The sequence below is a fragment of the Nothoprocta perdicaria genome, unplaced genomic scaffold (genome assembly GCF_003342845.1).
Source record: "Nothoprocta perdicaria isolate Ctin4 unplaced genomic scaffold, notPer1 scaffold_36, whole genome shotgun sequence".
In the NCBI taxonomy this organism is placed as follows: domain Eukaryota; kingdom Metazoa; phylum Chordata; class Aves; order Tinamiformes; family Tinamidae; genus Nothoprocta; species Nothoprocta perdicaria.
In genome coordinates this window covers 2,434,538-2,458,260 of record NW_020455599.1, presented here as the reverse complement: position 1 = coordinate 2,458,260, position 23,723 = coordinate 2,434,538, and the positions used below count along the sequence as shown (strand labels likewise).

Sequence of the window (23,723 nt, the reverse complement as noted above, 5' to 3'; positions counted from 1 at the left end):
CTACTACATCAAAAGGCAGTTTCACACTCTTACCAGCAAGTCCTTATTATAATAGGACCCATAGTGTGAGCAGTGAAATGCTCTGTAAACTCTGTAAATGGTTGAATGGTTGTTCTTCTAGCAATGACATATATCTTTCTAAAAGGGAAAACACTAAAAATAAAATAGCAAAAGCCTGTCAGTAGATAAATGCAAAATTGTTTGCCTTTACGATAAGGAATACTTGCAGTTTACAATAAGTAATGCTTGTAGCTGAATGTTTGCAGTAATACTTGCAAAGGAAAAGCTATCAGGCTGGAAGACTATAGTTAAGACTCTTGGTCAGTGCTAGTGCTACATGAGGAGTGCTGAACGCTGCAAAAGGAAGCGCGCTGTCCAGACACTGAAAGCCTGGAAGGTAAGATCTTAAGCATTTTTTCCTCTTTTGGAAGCTGCTGAATGGTTTATCCCTACCTGAGTACAGGTGAGGACTCAGCTTCTGAAAAAAGGCACAAGAGCAGCCTGCCCAGAATTAGGAGCACTGCAGTTATAGTCATTTCCAGACCTTTTAAGGATGAAAGGCTTCTTTGTAAATGAAGAATAGGACTGTTCCTCTGCCTGTGGAATTCTTTCCCCTTCCTTGGAACACAAAATATTTATTAATAATAATAAAAAATCCAACAGGACTTATGTCATACCTAGTTTGTCTGCACTGTTTCCAAATCCTTAATTTCTCATATCTGTGTAATTAGTCTTCACTAAACCGAGGCTTAGCTTGACATAATGTGCATGTAGAATAGTCAAGGAGATATTTTAGCTTCAGCTGAATACTACATCTTTTTCTTCATATTCCAAGTAACTGTACAACACCAGTATTCAGTCATAGCTGTCTGAAATTTAGAGTTAGTGAAACACAGGATGTCAGTGAATAATTTGCCCGGAAGCATTAAACATAGGAACAATTTGAAGAAATACAGTTTGAAGTAAGGGAATGAGTAAATCCATAGCAAAACAGGAAACAATTAAAAATGGTTGTCATTCATGCAGCTTATCTTCATCACCAGAACTAGAAAAAAATGAAACATCAGGAGTTCTGCTTTCATACAGCCTTATTAGGCATTAAAATGGGACTAACTCTTCTGCTGGTTGCAGACTAAAAAATCTTTATAATTGTGACCATGCATTTTGCATGTTTTCCTCTTCAACATATTTCCCATACTGTAGGAAATGTCATACAAACAAGCCTGACATATTTTAAGATCCTGAATAATCAGCAAAACAAGATGCCTATGACCATTAACAGGTCTGTGACATTAAATCAGATAGAAGTTGTTGTTCTGTGACTGTAGGAAGAATGAGGATAAAGGTATGTATTCACTGAGAATCTAACAATCTTGGGAGAAATATATAAAATCACAACTTCTTTCATTAAAGAAAAGAAACAAATAGTGAAATTTGCAGAAATGCATGTATCAGTAATTCCTAACATGATCTGTGTCTTCAGGAAATGATCAGTTTCTCATGTGGCAGCATTTTCTTTGCTCTAAACTAAAAGATACAAAGGTTATGATTAAAGATACAGTAGTATAAATACATGTTTGTCGCAGATCAGTATATTGCAGCTGGTGGCATGGAAGACGTGATTCCTTGGCCAGTGGAATACTGTGCTCTAAAAATCAGTGTTAGCCACTCCTTAGCAATGTGCGTCCCCTCTGCAATGTGTCACCACCACTCAGGAGACTTCTCAGAGATCCTCAGCACAAACAGAAAATGTTACAGATGATTGAGGTTTCTCTTAAAACTCAAGAGTGTGTCCATATCAAGAAGCTATTTCATGAGTCTGGGAATGCTTTTATGATGGTTTCATAGGCAGGAGGAGGGGTCTGAGTAGAGTGGCAGATACGGAGGCTGTTGTTGGACCAGTGGAACTCGGGCCGACTTAAGCTGTTGGTGGTGCTTCCCACGAGGGTTGTGGTGGTACTTGTGGGGGTCAGGGTGATCAGCTGGCTGTTCGTTTCCACTGGCAGGGGAGGACTTTGGAGGAAGGGGTGGAAGGTGGATGCACGGAAGCTTGACTTGCGGGGGAAGGAGTTGGCTTGCTCCAGGGATGCTTGTCGCTGGAAGGTGAGGCTGGCCAAGCTGAGGTTGCTCCGACGCTCACAGCTGCTGTTGCGATAAAATCCAGTCCTGCTGCCAGTGTGGCCGTGGGAGGGCGGTCTGGACCGGCGGCTGTAGGAGGACGAGTTCCCCTGGGATATGTGGGCACTAGCCCGGCGACGGGACAAGCAAGTAAGCAAAGCCCAGATGATCCCTCCAATCGCCAGGCCAACCACCATGGACACTGTGAAGGCTATTGTTATCTGCTCTGAAATATAGCAAAAAGTACAAAAAAACAAAGTTAGTTCAACAGTTCTGAAGGGTTTTGATCCCTGCAAATTTAAGATGGAAGCCCCCTTAGAAGAAGAAAAGCAAACCTTAAGGTCTTTGTCATGTTTCTGAAAGGCTAAATAAAACATAATCCTTACATACTCATAAACAAAGCAACAGATTGGGCTCACTATACAGTGCTTTCTTTTTTCTTAATTCCAAAGCATCTAGAGAGTAGCTTGCATTTGATACCATTGCCTGTATCAATGCAATGGAAATATTTTTTGCCTCTGTCACACAGTCACTCACTAGCCACACAGTTTTCTTATAAAAACAACCAAGTATTTACTTCTGTGGGTATTATTTGCGTATTTATTCATCCTGGCAATTCTGTTTATAGGCATTTATGTTCTTTACATATATGTTTGCTGACTTATCTATACCTGAGGTGTAGCTTTTTGCAGTTTCTAAAGGCTTAACCCCTGTATTTATTATAGCATGAAAACATGTTGAAGTCTTTTCCTGCTAAGAAACTGATACCCTTAACCCTCAGAGTAATTAGCACAAATTGCCATACTGTGAAAGATTTTAGTCAAAGACAGCCTTTATTTATAGAAGACTTGACAAATATTTCTCTTCCTCCACATGCCTTATTTGAAGATATACTAATATGTCATTAAGAAAAGAGTACATTTCTAGCTCTTTCATAATAGCTTTCAAGCATTAAGAGAATAGAAGAAAAAAAAAAGAACATAGCTAGAATTATATTCTTCCCCACATGGTTTCAGTGTCAAGGAATAAGGATTTTTACTCTCATATTTCTAAGAACAGGTTAGTTATCTCAGAAAAGATTTCACTTATACAACTGAGCCTCAGCTTTTTGCCAGTCTAAGAATTTGGGAGATAACTTTCTAAACTCGGTGGTTAAAGCATGTGGTGAATGTAAAATCCCAATAGATCCCCTAAAAAATCAAAAAGAGTGTGGATCCAAACAAGAAGGATTTCTATGTTGACTAGTGGTGGTGGAGCTGAGGAGACTGAATGAGATACGGGCCAACTTGAAACATGCTTTTTCTATCTGTTCTATCTCATATTAGTGAAACATATTTGTTAAAAAGGACTATATTACTATAATAGACAAGAAATTGTAACTCTATTAGCATGCTGCAGTGTAGGCCAGCTAAGATCACAACCAGCAGCACCAACTCACAACCAGAAGCTCCCAAATATACATCAATAGATTAACTACGATGAAGTTAGTCCATGATTTGGTCCAGCAGGATTTAGCTTAGGTAACTGCAGAATGAGTAAAGAACTCATGTGCCATCTAACAATTGCATCCAAAAGAGATGCAAGTGATAATTGGTATAATCACACTTTAAGAGTTAGTTATCATTACCACCTTCTGTTTACTTCTGTTTTTTTCCCTTTAATGAAAATTACGTAATTCATATTATTTAGGTTTATTCATTTTTTAGCTTAGCTGAAATGCTAGTTACATTATCATATTTTGGGAGGGCCAGGGAATGCCCCAAACTCAGGGATGTGTGCTGCTTTCCAGTTGCTGTTTCTGCCATCCCCACTCGAGCGGGAAGGTGCAGAAGGGGCTCTCTGAGGGCTCAGCAGGCTCCAGCGCAAGCAGAAGCCCCCCAGGCTTCACAAGTGTGTACCTGCCTCAGGGGTTGCCATGCACCGTGCTGGGGATTTGTCCCTGCATCCGTCTAGCCGTAATTTTCACCACCTGCACAATCAAATCAGGGCTTCACACTGTTAAAAGCAGACAAGGGAATTGACAAAAGTATTGAGTGCAGCTCCTCAGTCCTTCCCGCGTGCTGTTCCCCTGTGCTGCAAATACAGCACAGGCAATTAGTCTTTTTGATAATGTCTTCATCTGCTTTAACTTTTTCAATTCTCTTATTTTTCTTCTTCCCTTTATGAATGCAAAAATAGATGGACAAATTAACCCCTGGGGAAACTTTGTTAGGTTTACACTGGTTATTGCAGTTCCCATGTGGTATCCCATAGACTCTCATTTCATTTTGGACCTACATTTTATACTTCTGATTTTTGTTATAGTATTATCAGTAGATCCATGGTTTCCAGGCACTTTATTCTATTCCCAGACTCTCCCTGACCTCAGCGGGAACTGTGGGGGCACACTAATAGGTTGAATTTGCTTTTTGTTGACTCCCTGCAGAGGATAAAGTTCACTGAACGTAATTCAGTTCTAAAAAACTTATATTGAAGAATTGTAAATCTATGTCCATTGATTTCCTCCTTAGAACGTTCAGTGATCATAGCCCTGAGGTACATTGGAGAAAATACTACAAAACAGAGATAAAGATCAAAGACAGAGCAGGGCTTGCTGCACCTGGGATTTGAGGGGAACGGCTGGCTTTCACAAAGTTGTTTTTAACATCCTTATTCTGAGTAGTTTCAGGGTAGTACTAGCCTTTCAGGAGAGTCAGAGCAATATTGCCAGGTACTATCTCCCAAGGAGTGATTATAATAAGTTATGCCTGGCTGGAAGTTGCCTATGTGGTTCTATTTTCTGCTTTTTGGGGGAAAAAAAAGTTCAGGATAACGTGGGGATGCTGGCAACAATTTCTCTAGTGTTGGTCCCTAACTGTGTTTTGAAATGTACAGTTCCCAAGATGCTCACACATCCTGTTTTACTTGGTTATGTTACAACCAAGACAGTGAAGCTGTATCTCAGTCAATTTTAGCCAATCTCACTTCTAACACTGACTGTGAAGGATGAAGTTTTATTTTAACAATGCAGAAAGGCAGACGTCTAGGTACAAATTCAGAAATACATACTCCTAAGAAAACAAAGCTTAAGTTTGCTGAGAAATTAGCAATTCAAAATTTTAGTAACATTTCCTTTCCTATCTGTGATCTTTCAAATGTATCTGTGCAAAAAAGGTTGGAGGTTCAAAATTCACAGTAGCACCCATGATTTCCAGGTACTACTCACAGATCTGACTGGCAGGCTAGCACAAGCTCCCATTTTTCCATGCATAAAGCAGAGGCAAAACTAATATCTTAAATGGAGAAATATTGGCTTTGTTATGCAAAGCTTTTTCTTGGAAGTTACAGCAATCTTAAATTTTTAGAGCATTCCACAAATTATATGTATAAAGCATTATACCCTACTAAGCCGATAGCTTCTAGCAAGCCCTTAGAATTGCTAGAATTCACACATGCCAAATTTGGATGTGCAATTAGCAACTAGATCTGATGACATTCACTATGAAACCCTTTTATAGTTATGCCCCTGCAAAGATCTTTCTAGACAGTCTAGAGATCTAGTAGCAAAGTCAGACAAACCAAGTTTACATCAATCCATAAACCTTCTGAGAAAGGAGCTGTTGTCTCCTCTTCATCATCCTGAGGTATACCTCATCGAAATTAACAACATGGTCCCTAGTTAGACTTGACAGCTTCCTCTCAGAATAGACAATGTCTTTATGATAGAGCATCTTGCCTCGCAGAAATACCTAGGTCAATCTATCTTTTTTTTTTTTTTTTTTTTTTAAGGCTTTAATTTCTGAAATGACTGCTGCAAAACATCCCTTTGAATTCAAAATCACATTTGTCCCTCTAAAATGCAAGAGTTTTCCCAAGGGAGCTCGCTCTGGTCCTCAGCTCCGTCTGGATAAGTGGCAGGACAGAATTCTGCTCCCTGAGCTCAGGAAACTGTTAGGTCTTTCCTATAGATTTACAGTGAAATCACTGAGGTGTAAAGTTAAGGTCAACACAAGATCTTTCTTCCCCTATGCTCACAAAATTTTTGGTTATCCGTGTAAATGAAGCCACGGTCATGCAAAGTCCTACAAGTAGCACCTTTAGAGAAAGCTTCCTGAGGTAGGTAAGAAACCTGGGGTAAGTGAGGGAGGCAAAATACTAGATGCAATGGGAAGAGAGATGGAAAATATCATTTAGTAAGTCTGTGTACATATGACTGGAATTTGAACTGTATTTTTGCCAATAATAAGTTTAACAGAAAACCAGCTAGACTTCCAAACATCTGTTCTTTTCATGCTATTGCTAAGCACAGGGAGGTAGAAAACAATATAAGGTGAAATGATACCAAAATATTTCATCCTGTTGATTTGTAGTAGATTACTCTCAAATACTGCATTCTGCTTTATGTTTTGGAGTGGTTACGTTTTTATTGCCGCTTTATTAAAATAGAAATAATTAAGGAATTTTATCTTAGAGTTATCAGCAGGAGTCTAGTTGGCCAAGAAAGTCATTGCTCTGCATTCAAAAACTGCCTTCTCTGGAGATGTTTTGTTCATGCTGTGTTATTGCAGGATTCTCTCCTTCAGCATCTGAGAGCAATGTTCCCACTTCTCTTTTCCTCCACCCACCCAAAATCAGCATGAGACACCAAGCACCTGATATGCACATTTTATTCTGTGTGCACTTCAGCAAGCACGTATGCAGAGCATATCACATACAAACTGCTTGATTTCAGCTGTATTAGAAAAATACCAAAACATACTATTTTGCTATATGGTGGGAAACAGCTATTTTCATATTTTCTAACTGAATTTTAGAATTTTAAATTTTGTTCCATTTCAACTCTTTCCTTCTCGTATTTTTGTGAGTTTCCTTTATATTGCGGCAAACATCAGTGACTCAAAGGGGTTCAAGGAAGTTAGTATTCCTCCCCCTAAATACAAACATGTGTGCACGTGCCTAAGCTGCCTTTTTCCAAAGCCAGAAAGCTTTGACAATTGGTAGAGGGTGCTACAGACATACAAAAATGCAGTTCAGCCTCACCCTATTTTTTTTTCCCCAAACGAAAACTCGACGAGAAAGTCTGGAATAAAAACTGTGCAAACCAAGTACTGGCATTTACACCTGAACATTACATGGCTTAGTGTAGAGCACCAGCTAGTGTATTTAAGTATGAACTGCACTAAGACAAAAAAGGCAGAAGTAATAACTTCAATAGTAAGAACGGATCAGATACTGCAGTAGAGAAATCTCAGTGGCTTTTCAAGTGACTTTCATGTCAATCATCAGTGCACTCTAAATCGTGCAAAACCAGACACAAGTAGCCAGAACCTCTCAGTGTTTTAAAAGACTCTTAATATCTTCCTACAACTGCAGCAAATGCCTAGAGCTGAGTCTAGAATTGGCTGAGTCTATTGGCTGCTTCTTCACATGTCCCAGAGATTGAGGAGGAACACAGAAAAGAAGAGTGGCTTGGATTCTGAAGAATCCCTTTTTCTTGACATAGAAGAGTAAAAGAGTCAAACTACCAGAGGTTTTATCCCAGTTCTGAGAACTTGGGAAATTTCATTAGCTGGGCCTGGAATTAGTAGCCAACTCCTGCAGTATCTGTGCTGCTATTGTCATGCCGAGTTTGAAAGAAACACATTCTCTGTAGATGACAAGGGCTGACATTACTATCTTCCTGCTCTTTGTCGCTAATTGTTTTATCAAAACAATTTCTCATTGATTATTTGCAGGCAGCCCATGATTCAGTGGGTGAGTGAATCAGTTGCTCTGTAAAATCAACCAGCTGTGATCTTAGTCTTGGCAAACTTTAAGAAAGGTCACAGGACTCTTCTGAAAAGAGAGAGAGTGCTCGTCTGAAGCACAAGGTGATTCAAGTAATTGCAATATGCGGAAAACAGACGGACAAGGATGGTGAGGTCTGCAGAGCAGACCCATGAAATAACCTGAAAAGGGCAGCCTGGGGAGGACATGATGACTAGTAAACATAATAAGTAAGGTAGTTAGGCATTCAGGAATGTCACTGCCTCATTCAAACACGCTGCTTGCTACAGAGATGTTTTATTCTGACTATCTTAGTGCATGATTCTTTTCTGCAGGAACTGAAGGCAATTTTTCCACTTCTCCTAATAAGTAAACAGTTGTTATTTTGCAGTTGCTTTTATATCTACTGCAGATAAGCTAATAAATGTTGCTTTTAAAATACAGCAAAGGAAATTCAGATGAAAAGATTCAGATTTAACAAAGCCTATTTCTGACTGTAATGACATGTTTCTAGCTAGAATTGACAGAGCAGGAAGGTAGTAGAATCCTCTGCACCAAAGAAATAATGTCAATCAAGAATTGTTGTGATATAGTTAATCTTGTCTGGAGAAAAGAAAGTAGAATAGATGATGGCTAGAGGCCCATACTGACCTTATTTTGTGCAGTTTCTAAGGCTTTCCATGATGACAAGGTAAGATAAAAGGCTCTCAGAAGCTGCTAGAAATTTATTAAGTAGATGACAAGAGGAAAAATTCTATAGTCTGTGGCCTTGAATTAATCCTGCGTTTGAAATGCCGAGGGGACAGCTGTTCATCAGAGGGTTAACTTCATAAATGAACAACCTACCTAGGAACAAGATTGCCCCCTGCTGGAAATTTATGCTGGAGCACTAAAAAAATACATAAAATGGCTATTTATGTCAGAAAATATATAAAGGAACAGTTCGAGGAAGGATAACAGCACTTGAAAACTCAGGAAGCCTCTGAATTAGGTTGATATAAACACTGTAAGACTATAATTTTTCAGAGGCTTTGAAATTAAGGTACACTGAGGCACTACAGAAATATTCAGCAGCTCAGTGAAGCAGCTTTGTGGCTTTGTGCGTATATCTGAGCTGACAGTGAAATATGAGGACAAGCCTGTTCTTAAACTCTCATTTCTTGCCACCCACACCAAAGTCCAAAATGATCTCTGTTCTTTGGAGTAAATTTGCTTTATGTTTACTAGTACTGTCATTCCTTTTGATAAAAAGCCAGAAAAGTGGAACATGCTGTCTCAACACCCTATAAACCATCTCAGGGTCAGTAATGTTCCCTTGGTATTACTGGTAGCTGATTTTTACTGTAATGATAAATAAACATTAATTGTGATAATTAGAAGGGAACATCTAAAACAGAGTTGTCAGAATGTTTAATTTCATGCCTTTGGCACGAGCATATATGTATGTAAAAAAAAAAGATTCCTTTGTGAAGAAACAGAAACTTTGTCATTACATGGTTTCATTATGATTCCTAATGTATTATAAAGATAGTAATATAATTTTGATCTTTTTCATGTCTGCAACATGTCTCTCAAAGCATTCTTATCAACCTTACAAAACCAGAGCATAAGGCCAAACACAAACTTAAATCAAATAGTAAATCAGAATTTGCCACAGTGCAATACACCATAATCTTGTAACTGTTATGAAACTGATAAGACTGTTCAGTAGATACCAGTTCCAGTATGAAAAGTGCATGAGCGACTAGAGTAGAATCTCAAGAATTAAGGGAGATGCTTAAGAAGCCCATGCTGAAGAAAATCTGGTGACGCCCCGAATGATTGGATTTCTCAAAAACAGTCTCTTTTCAATCCAAAATGTACTGCCTTTGAGACAGTGGCACAGAATATTCTGCTGACAGGTTCAACTTGTGCATTGCCAGCTCAGAAATATTCTTCAATGAAAACAGCATTTGTTATCCTATTTATAGTATTGTTATTTTTTGAGATTGCTAAAACTAGGACTCTTTTCAGGTGAAAATGAAGATAATTGGGCAAAACTGAAGAATGTGAGTAAAAGGAGCCATCAGTGAACTTTGTTAAATATGATCTTCAGTCTATATTTAAATGATATTTTTCTGCTTCTTTTGCTGCCTTAATATCTTAGCTACATCCAGTAATGAAAAAAAAAAAATCCCTGCTTCATTTGTTCTTTCTCAGGGAACACATTTTACAGAGAGCATGCCATTTTGAGAATACAGAAGTATATTCACATGTTAGTGAAAGGTAGTATTCTTCAGTTACTTACTTGCAGTTTAGAAATCTGAGCTTTCGTTTTCCTAATATTTGCTATGTGACCATGGCAAATCAATCGAAGTTTCAAAGATTTCCCTTACATCAAATAGGAATAGGAATATCTATTTTGGTGTGGGCTAGTTAATCAGGATCTGCAACTATCTGTGAAATCACCAGCTGAAACACACTGGTATGATTCTCAGAAGTATTAATAATGTGGACTTCCAGTCAACTCTTCATGAGCCTGAGGATATATATGATCCAGGACGGGGACTCTGTGTGCAGTGACTTCGGTGCTTCTCTCACACAAGCCAGCAGCATCCAGGGGCTGTGTTTGCACAGGGCTCTGCCACATGGGTGAGCTGGTCCATGCCCTTGATTGTACAGGAATTGATGTCTTTCTCAATCAACAGAACCATCCATATTCATTTTCTTCATTTATACTCTGTCTGCATAGCTTACATACATTCCACAAAAGGCTCATTCTTCTATTGTTTTGGATAACAAAGATGGCATCAATGCAAAATATTTTTTTAAGCAAAGGGTTTAGAAGTAACAGACATCAATCAAATAGTCAATATTCGATAAGTGTGTGTTAAGATGTCGGACTGTGAATTCAGGTGTCTGGGAAAAGCGTTTATTTTCTTCTGCAAGCTGAACTGCAAATTTGTATTACATATTTCTAGCAGAGAAGGAAAGCAGAGGTCTGTGCTGAGCAGCAGAAAATGTTCTCACTCTTTGCCTCACTGGGCATGTACTAGAGCTCTAAGAAGTTTTTGCATCTCATTGAACAGATTTCTTTTTCCTCCCAACTATTTCTCTAAAAAATTCTTATATACTATTTCATAATAAAGCTGTATATATTTGTGTTGTTGATATGGTCTTGACTGATGTTCTCTAATGGTTGAGTATTAAGTTACAACTGTCCTCTTTGTAAATATAAGAAAATCAAAGACTATCCATCTCCTCAAACAGAAGTGTATTTATTTATGCTTTTGTAAGCAACCCTACTTCAGTGCAAGAATTTGCTTTTTCATTTTCTTTGTTCCTGAAGATTTATTAGAAGAACAAGAAATACTTGGTGCAAAGCTAACTTCTATAGAGTAGTTTTCAAAGTGAGAATAAAATTACTTTTTATTAAGTTCTTATAGGAATTGATGTTTTCACTTTGGAAAATTAATTAAAATTAAAAAAAAAAAAAAACTGAAGTAGTCAATGCTAGTTGTTCTTGATGGGCTTTTTTTCCTCCTAGCTTAAAAAACAGGGTTATGAAATGAAGCTAATTTTGAAAAGACAATTGGTCATCCATGAGTCTTGCTTTTATTTTGTGTTATTTTTTAATGAGTATGGACATGCCATGCCGTGCTTACACATCAGCTCAGCCTTCTGTACAATGGAGACAGCACCACTAACAGTCATTAATTTGACTAACAAATATTTTTGAGCCTCCATTAAAAGAGGTACAATGGCAAAATGGCAAATTATGCATAAATATGGGGTATTTTCTTCCAGTAGGTTTTGCAATTAGAAGAAATGAAAGAATTATTGGATCCACAATATACTGACAAAATTTCACATAAATCTGAATCCCACTAGACTCAAATAGTGCAGCATGTGCTTGCTGCATGGAGTTTGTTATAAGGGGAGAGCAAAGCATCAAGTTCCTTCTCTTATGTTGCTGCTGCTGCCCACACATTCACACGCCAATCCACTCACCAGTGGATTTCACTTAGAAGAAGAAACGCACTCCCTTTTCTAAAAGTGAGGTTCCTGAATTCAGTGGCTAAATCAGGCATGACTTGTTTGGCAGTTAGCTCAGGTGGCAAGTAACACCACGTACTCAATCGACAGAGTAGGTGTAGCTGCCAAAATGCTATATGGTGTGTTTTTTATTAATATTTAAATAATACTCTGAAGAAAATTTGCCTCTCCCTTCTACTACCTTAGATCTATGTCCTTACTGCTAAGGATAGTTAAGCATTTGATAAATCAATGGCTATATGAGCAAAAAAAAGAGTAGGGAAGAAGCAGTAATTAGGAAGCAACATAACACAGCCTGAGGATGACAGACCCACATTAAAAGAATAATTTATACACAAGGCAAAAATCGTGCTCTGAATAGACAGCTTGTAAGAATAAGATCAGTCTTTTCTCCTCATGAAATAGTTTGTTGCTTTCATCCAGCTACAGTGACACGTTCTCTGGGCTTCCCAGAAGGAGGGGGGGCAAGGAAAAAAAAAATAAGGCTCTCATTAATGTACTTTTATCTCTCTGACAAGCCTGTACATTAGATCTTGAAACTGATTTATATGTTAGCTTCCTGAATGCAAAGATTGATTATGATTCTTTTTGACTGAATAATGGAAGTAGTAGGTTTCACATATTTCCCAATCTTCCACCTAGCTGGTAGTAAAATAAATATAATCATATTCAAACTGAAACAGGTGTGATCAGTCTGACCTGAGAGTGAATGATTTACCTGAGCAAGTAAATGATTTCACAGAATCACGGATCTCACAGATCAAGGGACCTCTAGAGATCATCTAGTCCAACCCCCTGCTCCAGTAGGTACCCCCAGAGCACGGGGCACAGGGCGGCATCCAGGCGGGTTTGGAAGCTCTCCAGAGAAGGAGACTCCACAACCTCCCTGGGCAGCCTGTGCCAGGGCTCTGCCACCCTTACAGTAAAAAATGTTCTTCCTCATATGGAGATGAAACTTCCTGTGTTTTAATTTATACCCATTGCCCTTTGTCTTGTTACTGGCCACCACCAAGAAGAGTTTGTCCCCATCCTCTTTACATCCTTCCATCAGGTATTTGTGCATGTTGATAAGATTTGTGCATGTTGATAAGATTGTTGATATTTGTGCATGTTGTGCATGTTGATGTTGCAACATACATAAGAACTCTAATTGAAAAGCTGCATATAACTTATTCCTTCTCAAAATCAGCTGAGGGGGAAGAGGAACATAGTATAGTCTGAAATGGGAAGCAGGGACAGGGCGGGGAGGAGGAGAAGATGAGTACCAGCTTCCTTTATAGCTAGATCATCATAAGTCATGGATTTGTTCCTCTTTTGGTATGATGTTTCCACTGGCCTTCTGGGACAGAGGTGACATGCTACATGTTACAGAGCAATGATATGCACTGCTGTTGCGTTGCCAGTGAAGGATGATGCTCACACACAGATGCTGCCATGGCTAAGACTTCATCACTACAAGCCTTCAGCTTTCAGTTAAACCCATATTCCTGTTTCCATTTCTGTCAGTATTAACACCATTTCTATGAAAGCAGCATCTTGGAAATTGTTCTGCTTGAGCCACTGCTCTGCTCCTGCTTTATATTTCCCAAGTGCAGCCCATGCTGCGGTCGGGGTGACTGGAAACAGGAAGATCCTCGAATGACTTTAAACCCGGTAGATAGTACAAGATCCTTCTGTCCTATGCAGAGCTTAATAGGATAGAAAAATGTTATTCTTTTAAGCGAAATACTCAGTGAAATATGCTGTATGATATCCCTATTATATTTGTGGTAATCCTGTAATATTTCTGTGAAGAGCTGAGGAAGGGCTTAAAAGTGCATTGAATTTAAGATTGGTAATAAGGAGTGAAACATTTAGTGTGTACTTAACATTGCTCAGACAACTTGTTGTCTTTCCTAATATTGTTTAAATGTATCGTTTTTATATCTGCCCCGTAATTCTACTTGAAAAAATCAACATGTTTACCTGGTCTTTCAAAATCCCTAGCAAAAATCCACTCAAAAGTACACTTATTTCCACAAATGTCTTTTGGAGAGGCTATTTTGGTTTGAGTTCAAGCTGATCATGGAAAAATAAAACAGGTCTGGTTTCTCAGTGAATTTGGGAAGAACGAATATATTTTAGTCTATTTTGAAGTAAAAATACATTTTAAAATCAATAAAAATCTTGTCTAGTATTGGCAGGTTTATTGGAGGAGGAGATGGAAATGGCAATGCCATCATTACTTTTACCAAGTACATCTACACAGTCACCAAACCAAGTATGCTTGCCTAGTCTCATAGAACAGAGGAGACCTGTAGCCCCAAATACATGGTCTGTCCATAACAGCCTCCCCCAAAAAGTATATAAAACACAGTCTATTCTTTCTGCATTATACCTGATAATATTCATGATACTATTTACACAATTGGGAATTTTCTAGTGCAGACAAATATTTCTTACATATTTAAGAGAAATAATGTTCCTGTTAGCCCAGCTGATCAATATTTGCCTTGGCCAAGAAACAGAAAAAAAATCTCCAGGCCTATAATTTTCCATCAGATTTCCTAGTCACTTCATACAATGAATTCTGAGAGCTTTCCAGCTACATTTAAGAAAATGAATCCTTCCTTCCTATCCTTTATTAAATGTTAGACTACTTTTATATTGGATTACCGAAGTTCACAGACCAATGACAGATACCAGATACCAGTGGGGACATTTGAATCACACATTCTTCAAATCAAAGACTCCTGCTACCCTCAGTAAATATTCTTGTCTGTGAAATGAATTAATCTACCACTTGTTATTAGAAGACCTAAGAATATGTTAGTGGAAAGGCAGCTTTGGACATGAAGATTTTTTTCCTTTCTAAGGCTCTGGCCTTATTCAAATAAGGAGACGTGTAGAAAACTTTCCATTTAGTCAATAGATGGAAATTCAGGCAAGTAATACGGGATCGTCAGGGCTCTGGAAAATTTGTAATAGCAAAGCTAAAAGTCTGAGCCATTTTTCTGTTTGGAAAGGACAAGTGTGGAAGCTTGACAGAAGGCTGGTTCACATATGACTTATTCTCCTATTAAATCCTTCTGACAGGGCCAGAATTCTGCTCAAGTTCTTGACTAATATATCATAAGCGGAAGCCTTGAGATGCCAGAACTGAGTGATGACTCGATATTCCTGCTAAATAAGAAGCCAGATTCTGAAACTCAAGCTCTAAGCAATCAAAAGATTTGTTAAGGCGGTGTGTGATAAGAATCACTAGGAAGTTGTAACAGGAAAGCTGTCTGTGTGGACATAGCCAGTGTCTGACAGGTAGAGCAGAAGCAGTGTGAAGACTGCATTTTGCATATGATGCCTGTGACATGAGGGAGATATTAGTACAAATTCCTGATCAAAGAACTCAGATATATTCTTTCAGATATATTTGACTTCATTAAACCAATATGGATTATCTTTTCCTCTGAAAACATATATTGGGATCATTCTGCTTCATTCCCTATAATTCACCTCTATTGATGAATCTGGTTTATTTTAGTTTGTTTCTTTTCAGGTGATTTTTTGAAATAAAAATTCAGGTAATTTTTCAAAATGTTATCAATTTTTACCTATTGTCTTAACTAAATGCACAAAGACAGTGCGGCTAAAGAAATACAAAATTCACAAAGTCCTTTGTCACTGAAATATAATTACCATTCTTGGTCCTCTATTGTACCGTGAAAAAAAGAACAGCTCACTGAATCACCAGAAATACAGCGTGGTTATTTTTCTAGGTCGTGACAATATTCATATTTGCATACTAAGGGTTTCTATCCCCATATTTAGTCTCTATCTTCTGAAGGGACAATGCTTTACTACATTGGGTAAGCACTGGCAAAGCTAGAACATGAGTGCATCGCTTGGCTGCAAGAAGGCATTTGTGTCTCTTCCTCTCTCTGTTCTCCTACTGGGACTGCTTCCAACAGCAGGAACCTCTAATGTCTGCAGTTGTCTGGCTCCAACAGAGTGCTTTCAAAGGAAAGAATATCACTTCACATCCTATCACTTATACAGGTGCCAGTGATCTCATCTGAAGACTATAGAAAGAGATATTATCTCCTGTGATGGCATTTACCCCTTATGAGTTCTTTATAATGTGTGATAAACTTCCAAGTATTTGCACTGTACAGATCAGTGGGGTTTTCCAAAATATAGAGAAGCAAGGGGGACAAAAAAAAAAAAAAGCCCCACCAGAAAAGGTTCCAGTAGATGCGGTTAACAACCTGCCTCCCATCACCTATCTCTATCGTGGCTGATATCTGCAAATTAAAATACCATTGCATTTTAGGGTAGAAATGTGAAAAGAGAACAGAAGAGGAGAAGAAAAATAGCAATTCAGGAAATAAAGCCTTGAAAGTGACACTGTACCTGAATTCCAAAGTCCTAAGGTAATTCCAAGGTCCTAATAGATAGGATCTTTTGGTTCCACTTCAGCAATGGAAAAACACCCTAACCCTGAAGATTGTCTCTAAGAATGTACAGCAATATAAAGCATCTGTAAGAGCTCTTATGTCATGCCTTCACTGCTTTCCATTTGTCTGCAAAGCAATTGTGTTCTCATCCTGAAGTCTTCTGCTGTATTAGCAATGCCCAGACACTAAAGACCATTTTGGGTTCTCTGGTTTATACCAGGGATCACTGTCAAACAACAAGCTAGGGAAGAGAATGATCTGGTTGAAGCTACCACATTTGCTCTAAAGCACTCCACAGGTGGCCTCAAGGTCTAGCTTTTGGATAGCAGGTCTAGCAAGTCAACTCAAAAGTATTTAGTGCTGCTAATGATAGACTGGATGGGTATAAAGAACTACCATGTCTAGATGAGGAAAAGGGAGCAAAGGGAGCACCAAGAGAGTGCACATGAAATGCACTGTCATAGCAGTCAGGGTGGAAACTAGTAAATTTAATCTGGTCACTACAGAATTAGCCATTTTTTTTTTCTCCAGGGAACTGATCTAGATTTGATACTGTTGCTTTGGCTCTGGCAGCATTGCAATCCATAAAGGGCTTGCAGAATAGGATTTGAATCCCATAGTTGCCTATCGGTCTTTCATGTGTTAGAGAGCTCTATCATAGCTCATGTCAGTGCTGCCCTTAACTAGTAGTATTTCTGTTCATAAAGGAAGAGAAGGATATGAGAACTCCTTAACCATCATAACTTCTAGACAGGTAACATGACCTTACAGCACAGTACCTGCTATTAGAATATACTTATACCAAAAGCTCTTTTTTTTTCCAGAAGGAAACTGACTTATTTAAAGTATCAAATACTTTTTAATGATGGAAAAGATCAGAGCTGAAGGGAAGGCAAAGTGAAATTTGGCATTTTGTTTAGAAATTATGAGGTATTTGTGGCTTATAAAAGTCAGACGACAGTGCTCAAAGCACTAGTGGGAGACAATTATCCATTATACTGGAAGTCAGATGATATATGGTATTATTTCCACATACTGGGTTCTATTTCTGACTTTTATTTCTGATGGATTCTGACTCAAGGAAAAAAAAGTGCTACTTAATGTTTTAAAGTTATTAATTTTTTTCTGTTACATTTTTCAAATAGATATTTGAGTAAAAGTAGACTGAAGGATGGTGTAAGCATACAAGTTTGTGTTGATTAATATCTGCTTACACTTGTTGTTTCTGCTGCTGTCATATGGATCAAATGTAGTCTTTAAATTAAATTTCCTAATTTTAAAGTATATACCAATCTACACTGGAGGAATAGGATTGTCTCAAAGCCATTTATTTTATTTAATGGTGTGTGACCGAAAATGCTTTTAGGAATTACAAGAAATGTACTCTTGGTTAAAAAATGGATACATCTTTACTTTTACTGCTAACTTACAAATCAAAATGAACTCAATAAAGTATATATTAAAACAGTAAAAAATGAGATTAGTAGGTGATGGATGGGTACAAAGCCCTGAATTTCTCGCTGAGATTTTAACCAGACAAAAATTCCCCTTGAAACCAAAACATCAATAATAGAACTAATAAATATTCTCTGTCCACAGGCTTATGTAACAAGAGTACTGAAGTCCAGCAGACAGATTTTTGGTGGTACTCTTCCTGCCTCTGCCAAAGGACATCTATGCATTTCCATTGCAAAATAGGGGTTAGCAGAGATTATGCCTCTTTAGAAAAGCCAGTACCTAGAATAGATGAACTTCTGTGTCCTCATCTTAGCTCAGGCAGCTTGTCTGAAACAGGCATGTGAATCTAAAAAGAATATCTTAATCCATCTTTCATAGGGAACTGCTATTAGTAGCAAAACAAGAACCAGATTTCCAGAGACCACAACACCTCACTCCAGCGTGAACTCTAGGATAAGCTTCTTTGCTGTTCTCACAGAGGAGACTTGCTGTCAGAAGCAGAAGCTCTATCATGAAACTCAAAAATTTAAGGCTAACATTCCTTTTTTTATTATTTTTTACCCCAGAACTGATGTCAGACTAATGAAACTAGTGTTTTACCTCTAGTATTTTACTTTGGTTGCATAATGAAACACTTTAGAAAGATTGCAGAAGGATGACAATGAAACCTGAATTCAAAAGAAGAATCAGGACAACGTACAGGATAAGCTCATTGTCCCACAGGATCTGCAACGAAAAATGCGAACTATTAATTCTTCAGGCCTTGTCTTTGACCCTATGTGATTAGCTTTATGAAAATTTATTTGTTTTGTTAAGGTTTTGACATGAACAAAGAGAGAATTTAAACCACTTAGGTAATTACATACTATGACATAAATTGAACTGTGTATAAATGCTGTTTTTATCTACACAGCTTTATTCATGTGAACTTCTAATATAATACTCTCCCTGGAGTAGTTGAGAAAAGAATTATTCAGGCTCATATTAATTATGTAGGCACATATTAAGACATATTAAGACAGTTTAGTTTGTTCATTGTTATTAAATTCTTGGAGTTACTTTTAAGATCCTGTTGTGTTAAGTTACCATTGGAAACTGCTTAGTTTTAGAAAACAGGATGCCTGCATATTTTCCAGAGGAGACTTAGACAATAGATAGTTTATAAAATTATAAGAGATTAGAGATCATTGTGAATAGTTATTCTAACACATTTTACAGCATTTTTTTTTCTCACAAAGTCAGTGGCTGATCAACAAACCTTAACACACCTGCTGAAATTGGACTCATTGGCCATGTCCTTGGGGTTACTGAGAAGTTACACATGTATGGAGAAGGATAGAGATCATTGTAATGTGTTCAAATTCACAATGCTGCTAATGGCTGGCTTAGAAAAATACTGGAGCAGGCTATAAACTGTACCCTGGAAAAATGCGTTTTCTCAAGAATTAGTTTCAAATATTGCATTCTCATTTAATAAAGAACTATAATTTATATCCATTATAATGTAGTTTTATTCCTACTTTAATTCATGTATTTCCAGGAACATCAAAAAATACATTTTTACTATTGTAACAGATATTGCACCACAGTGATCTTATGTAGATTGAAAAAAATTAGAAGTGTTTTCTAATGTTGAACATATGATAGACTATGTGATGTCCCCTCCTTAGTCTACCATTTTTGCTAAAGCCAGAAGGAAGGAATATGAAATGCCACTAGCTCTTCTAATCCCTCTCAGAAACCTAAGAACAACTTGGGAGGCATCTCTACTTCCCAGGACCAAGCAAACTCTTCACAAAAAACCTGGCTGATCTGCTCCATAGTCAAGCAGAGATATTTGTAGCTGTGTATCATCCTCTGGCAAGCTATGTAGACAGGGCAAGTGAGAGGTAACTCTGGCCCTTTCTCACACATATTATGTCCTATGCTATCAAATATGGTTACTGATTTCAAAGGCAAGGTCCTGGCACACACCTGGAGAGATGCCTTAGATGAAATGACAAGCTAACAACCACACGAACAGAGCTAGTGACATGCAATATGCTATGGAAATAAAATGACCATTCCTTAAGCATATCTTGGGTGCTACTTTGGCTCTTCATGAAGACAGCACACAACTTGTCCACAGCCTGAGCAGTATGGTTAAATGAATTCCTAAAGCTGATCATAATCTAGCCATCCCTCTATTTTTTTTCTGTGACAGAATGATTTATCTCAGAAAATAAATCAAATCTGCATTAATAAGAGGTAGCACATTTTCCACAAGGATTCTTAAAGTTCATTTATGATAGCACTCTTTCATTTTTGCTCTGAAAGATCCAGTTAAGAATTATATGTAGATCCACTCTATGAAAACAATGGTTTTTTTCTGCTTCAGCATCCACTGGACAGTATTTAGACAAAAAAAGCAATACCCTGCAACACTAATAACAATACTTTTTTTCCTCAGTTAATCTCTACCTATTACTCAAAGATGTCCAGTATTATTATCCCACTTTATAGACCAAGATACAGAAACGAGGCAAGCTGCTCACGGTTTCCCTGTAGGAAAATATATATGTCAGTGCAGGAAACATGTGGCTGGCTTTCAACAGACTCTTGCTGCTTATACTAAGGAAATGAAGGGACTTAAATTTAATCTTCTTGTATAGTTACTTTCCATTCTTTCTCCCAAGGCACTTCTATGCAACAAAAAGTCCTATTTTGCTACTGTGTATTATTTCTTAGCTTTAGATAGTACACAGATTCTTGAGGCAGTCATTCCTTAATTCTACCAATTGTAAAATAGCCCAAAACAGAGCATATTATGCACATATAATATTAAACATATCAAGTGATAGAGCCTTTCAGAGGGAAAGGATCTTCCCAATCATTCCACAGAATCTTTTAGAATCAAGACATTGAATCTACTTTTAATTAATATAAATATTACATAGACTTCCACCTCACTCTCTATACATTTTGGTTAATGATCCACTCCTAGGTTTAGATGAAGGAAAACGGCCTTAGTGGGTAATGATCAAAACACACTTGGAGGAAAAGGTAAGGAAAAGCTGATTGTGAGGCACCACCACAAATTATTAATAATTTTACATTCTGACAGAATGCAAATTTATTCCAAAGGTTGCAGCGCCCAGCACAGTGAATTTAAGTTTTCACATTAAGGACATTCTAGAAAAAAAAAACAAAGCCTTACCCCAAAACTTTGGTGGCCATGTGATCGGAGAGTAGGTACTGTTTTTATCCATAACATCCAAATGATAAATATAAAATGGTATGTCCACAGTGGAGCAATGGATTCTGAATGTTTGAGATTTAGCAGTAGAAGCAGTGCTTTTGTGCTGCTGGGGGACTGTTTTGTTTGCCTGAGAGGAAATGGATGTATCACATTTCCTGCTTCTGGACTCAAATTAGCAAGTGTTTGCCTTATCTTGGAACGCCACATGGTTCCTGAGATGGAGGAATAGTTTCCTTCTCGTCATTTCCTTAGTCAGAGAGGACTGACTTAGAACAATACCAAATCTCCTCCGTGTCTAAAACTTTTAGAATACCGAAGTGTTCAGAGACAGAGAGATGAAAAGGCTTTTTTCTTTCTCCTTTAATGGGTAAAGATCTTCCTTAAACATTCAGAACTATGTGCTTTCGGTAGAAATTTTTGATAAGAAATGCATAACCAGGCTTTTAATAAAGACCATTTAATTAGTATATTATTTTAGGGTATACATTTTGTTCAGTATTCCCTGGTGTTCCTCAGCGAGTATGAGGAACTAGCTAGGCCTGACCATATAACATCATGTTAGTGTTTTTAATGAGTGTACTTCAAATTTCTTCTGTCATTTCTTTTCCTTTCCACACCCCATTCTAAATTATGAGTCGCCTGGAACATAAACAGGGTTTGAGTGGATTGTTTCAATACATTTTATACAATGGAGTTTTAATTTCCAGCTGGAATTTGTAAGTACTGCTGCTAAATATAAAAATACTAATAATAACACACACAAAAAAGCCAAGATTTTAATAATATGCACACAGAATTAATAGAGAATATATAAGAATCAATAATATATATGATTTTTATGTGAAAAAAATTTATAAGATCTGATTTTAAATATTTGCCTTAAGTATATTGCTGATAATAGATATTCATAAACTGCAGGATTCTGTTGTGAATGTGAAGTCTCTTTTCTCTGAAGAGTTCTATGAGGCTGTGTTTTGGCCATTATTAAGAAACAGAACCAGCTACATCCACATTTCACCATGAAATCTTGAGATTTGGATGTGGCTTAATTTTAATGTTGAGTCTAAATTTTAATGTTGAGTCTAAATTTTTGCTTTAAATAGATTTAAAACAGGTGATAATATAAGACTGATGAAGTTGATGTAAGAGTTGATATAAGTTGATAGTTGATATAAGAGTTGATGCTTAAAATGACATGTTCAAATACTGATTTATACACTGAATGTAGTGAATTTACACACTGATTAAATGTAGTGAATTTACACACTGAATGAAAAAGACATAATTTCCAGAGTTTTGTGAGGAAAATACAACCTGATAAGAAATGTCAGGATTATTTAATTTAGTGGGAATGCAAAGAACAAAAGCATATGACAAGGTTATACATATTAAAGAATTCTATGATGGAAGTTAGCTTCATGGTGTAAGTGCATGGACATTAAACAACATGGAATTATTGCAAACTATAAAATGAGAAAATTAAGTACTGTTTAATCAACGCATCTACTGAGATGATCACTGTTAAACAGAATTAAACAAGTTGAATTAATCAAGTTGAAAAATGGGCTGGACATGCATACCCATATGGATAATTATACCATCCATAGGATAATTATACCATCCACAGTATCAAAATGCATATGAAATACCATGTCCTGTCGGAATGTCAACAGCAGTGAGAAGTCACTCCACTTTCTCCCTGGAGAAGTTATTTAAAGATTCCAAGAGTCTTTTTCATCATAAACATCTGATACGGGAAACTTAGCAGCAGTATATCAGAAAAGCTGGACCACTGAACGAGTTATCTGGACTATATCTTTGCAATGCTTATCAGCAAGCTGCAGCAAGTGAAGTACTATATAACTCAAGTTTTCAAATACATTTCTGATATAACTGAGTGCAGTTCCAACGACATCAACACATCTTCCTCAAAAGAAGAATTGAATCCTTAAACATACTTACATCCTTAAACTTCATGAAGCTACCAGTTAAATGATAAAAGATGTTTTGAATTTACATCTGTTCAAGGCTGAAGAAACAAGAATTCTCAGGGAAAGTAATGTAGTGGGTATCATCATGAATTAGAAACATTGCAGGCAACCAAACCATGCATATACAAGCCAATTTCAGCCAGTGAGGAATCACCCTAAGTACATGCTCTGTCTTGCAGACCTTGCATAAAGAAATGAAGAGCAAAGACAGTCCTGAGAGATTTTTGAATCCTTCAGGAATCTTCTCTCTGTAGCAGGGCTCTCTGTGAATCCTGCAAAAAGCTACTCTGCCAGCAATGCAGCAGCGTGGTGGTGGCTGCTCTGACCTCAGCTGTGCGCAGCTGTGCGGGAAGGACCTAGTCTTTATGTATTTACGAATCTTTTCTCTTTTCTTTTCTCTCCAGTGAAGTCCTGTTTGACAAGATACTTTAATTTTTTATTTAACAAAACACTTGAAGCGGAAAGCTTGCTATTTATTGGGTGTGAAGAGATTAATTTAATTGAAACCATTTTTTAGTTCAAAACTTACACAGATGATGTTCAAATGTTCCCAGCAAATCCTTAAAACTAAACGCAGATTCTTCTTGCTTTTACTTTCAATGAGCGCCTGACAGAAGGGTCTTACCAGTACAATAGAAACAAAAAAATAACATTGTATCAGAATTTGAAATTAACTTGCCGAAAAGTAAATTTCATTTTTCCATGGTT

The 23,723-nt window shown here is 37.4% G+C and overlaps 1 protein-coding gene across 1 annotated transcript; it reads right to left on the bottom strand.

The window, feature by feature from the left end:
- Positions 1-661: 661 nt before the first annotated feature.
- MYCT1 (MYC target 1) lies at positions 662-21,091 on the bottom strand. The gene is made up of 2 exons (XM_026044391.1): positions 20,983-21,091; positions 662-2,344 (listed from the first exon to the last, which is right to left on the bottom strand). The coding sequence occupies exons 1-2, from the start codon at positions 21,032-21,034 to the stop codon at positions 1,812-1,814; spliced, it is 585 nt and encodes a 194-aa protein (XP_025900176.1). The 5' UTR covers positions 21,035-21,091; the 3' UTR covers positions 662-1,811.
- Between the last annotated feature and the right edge of the window lie 2,632 nt (positions 21,092-23,723).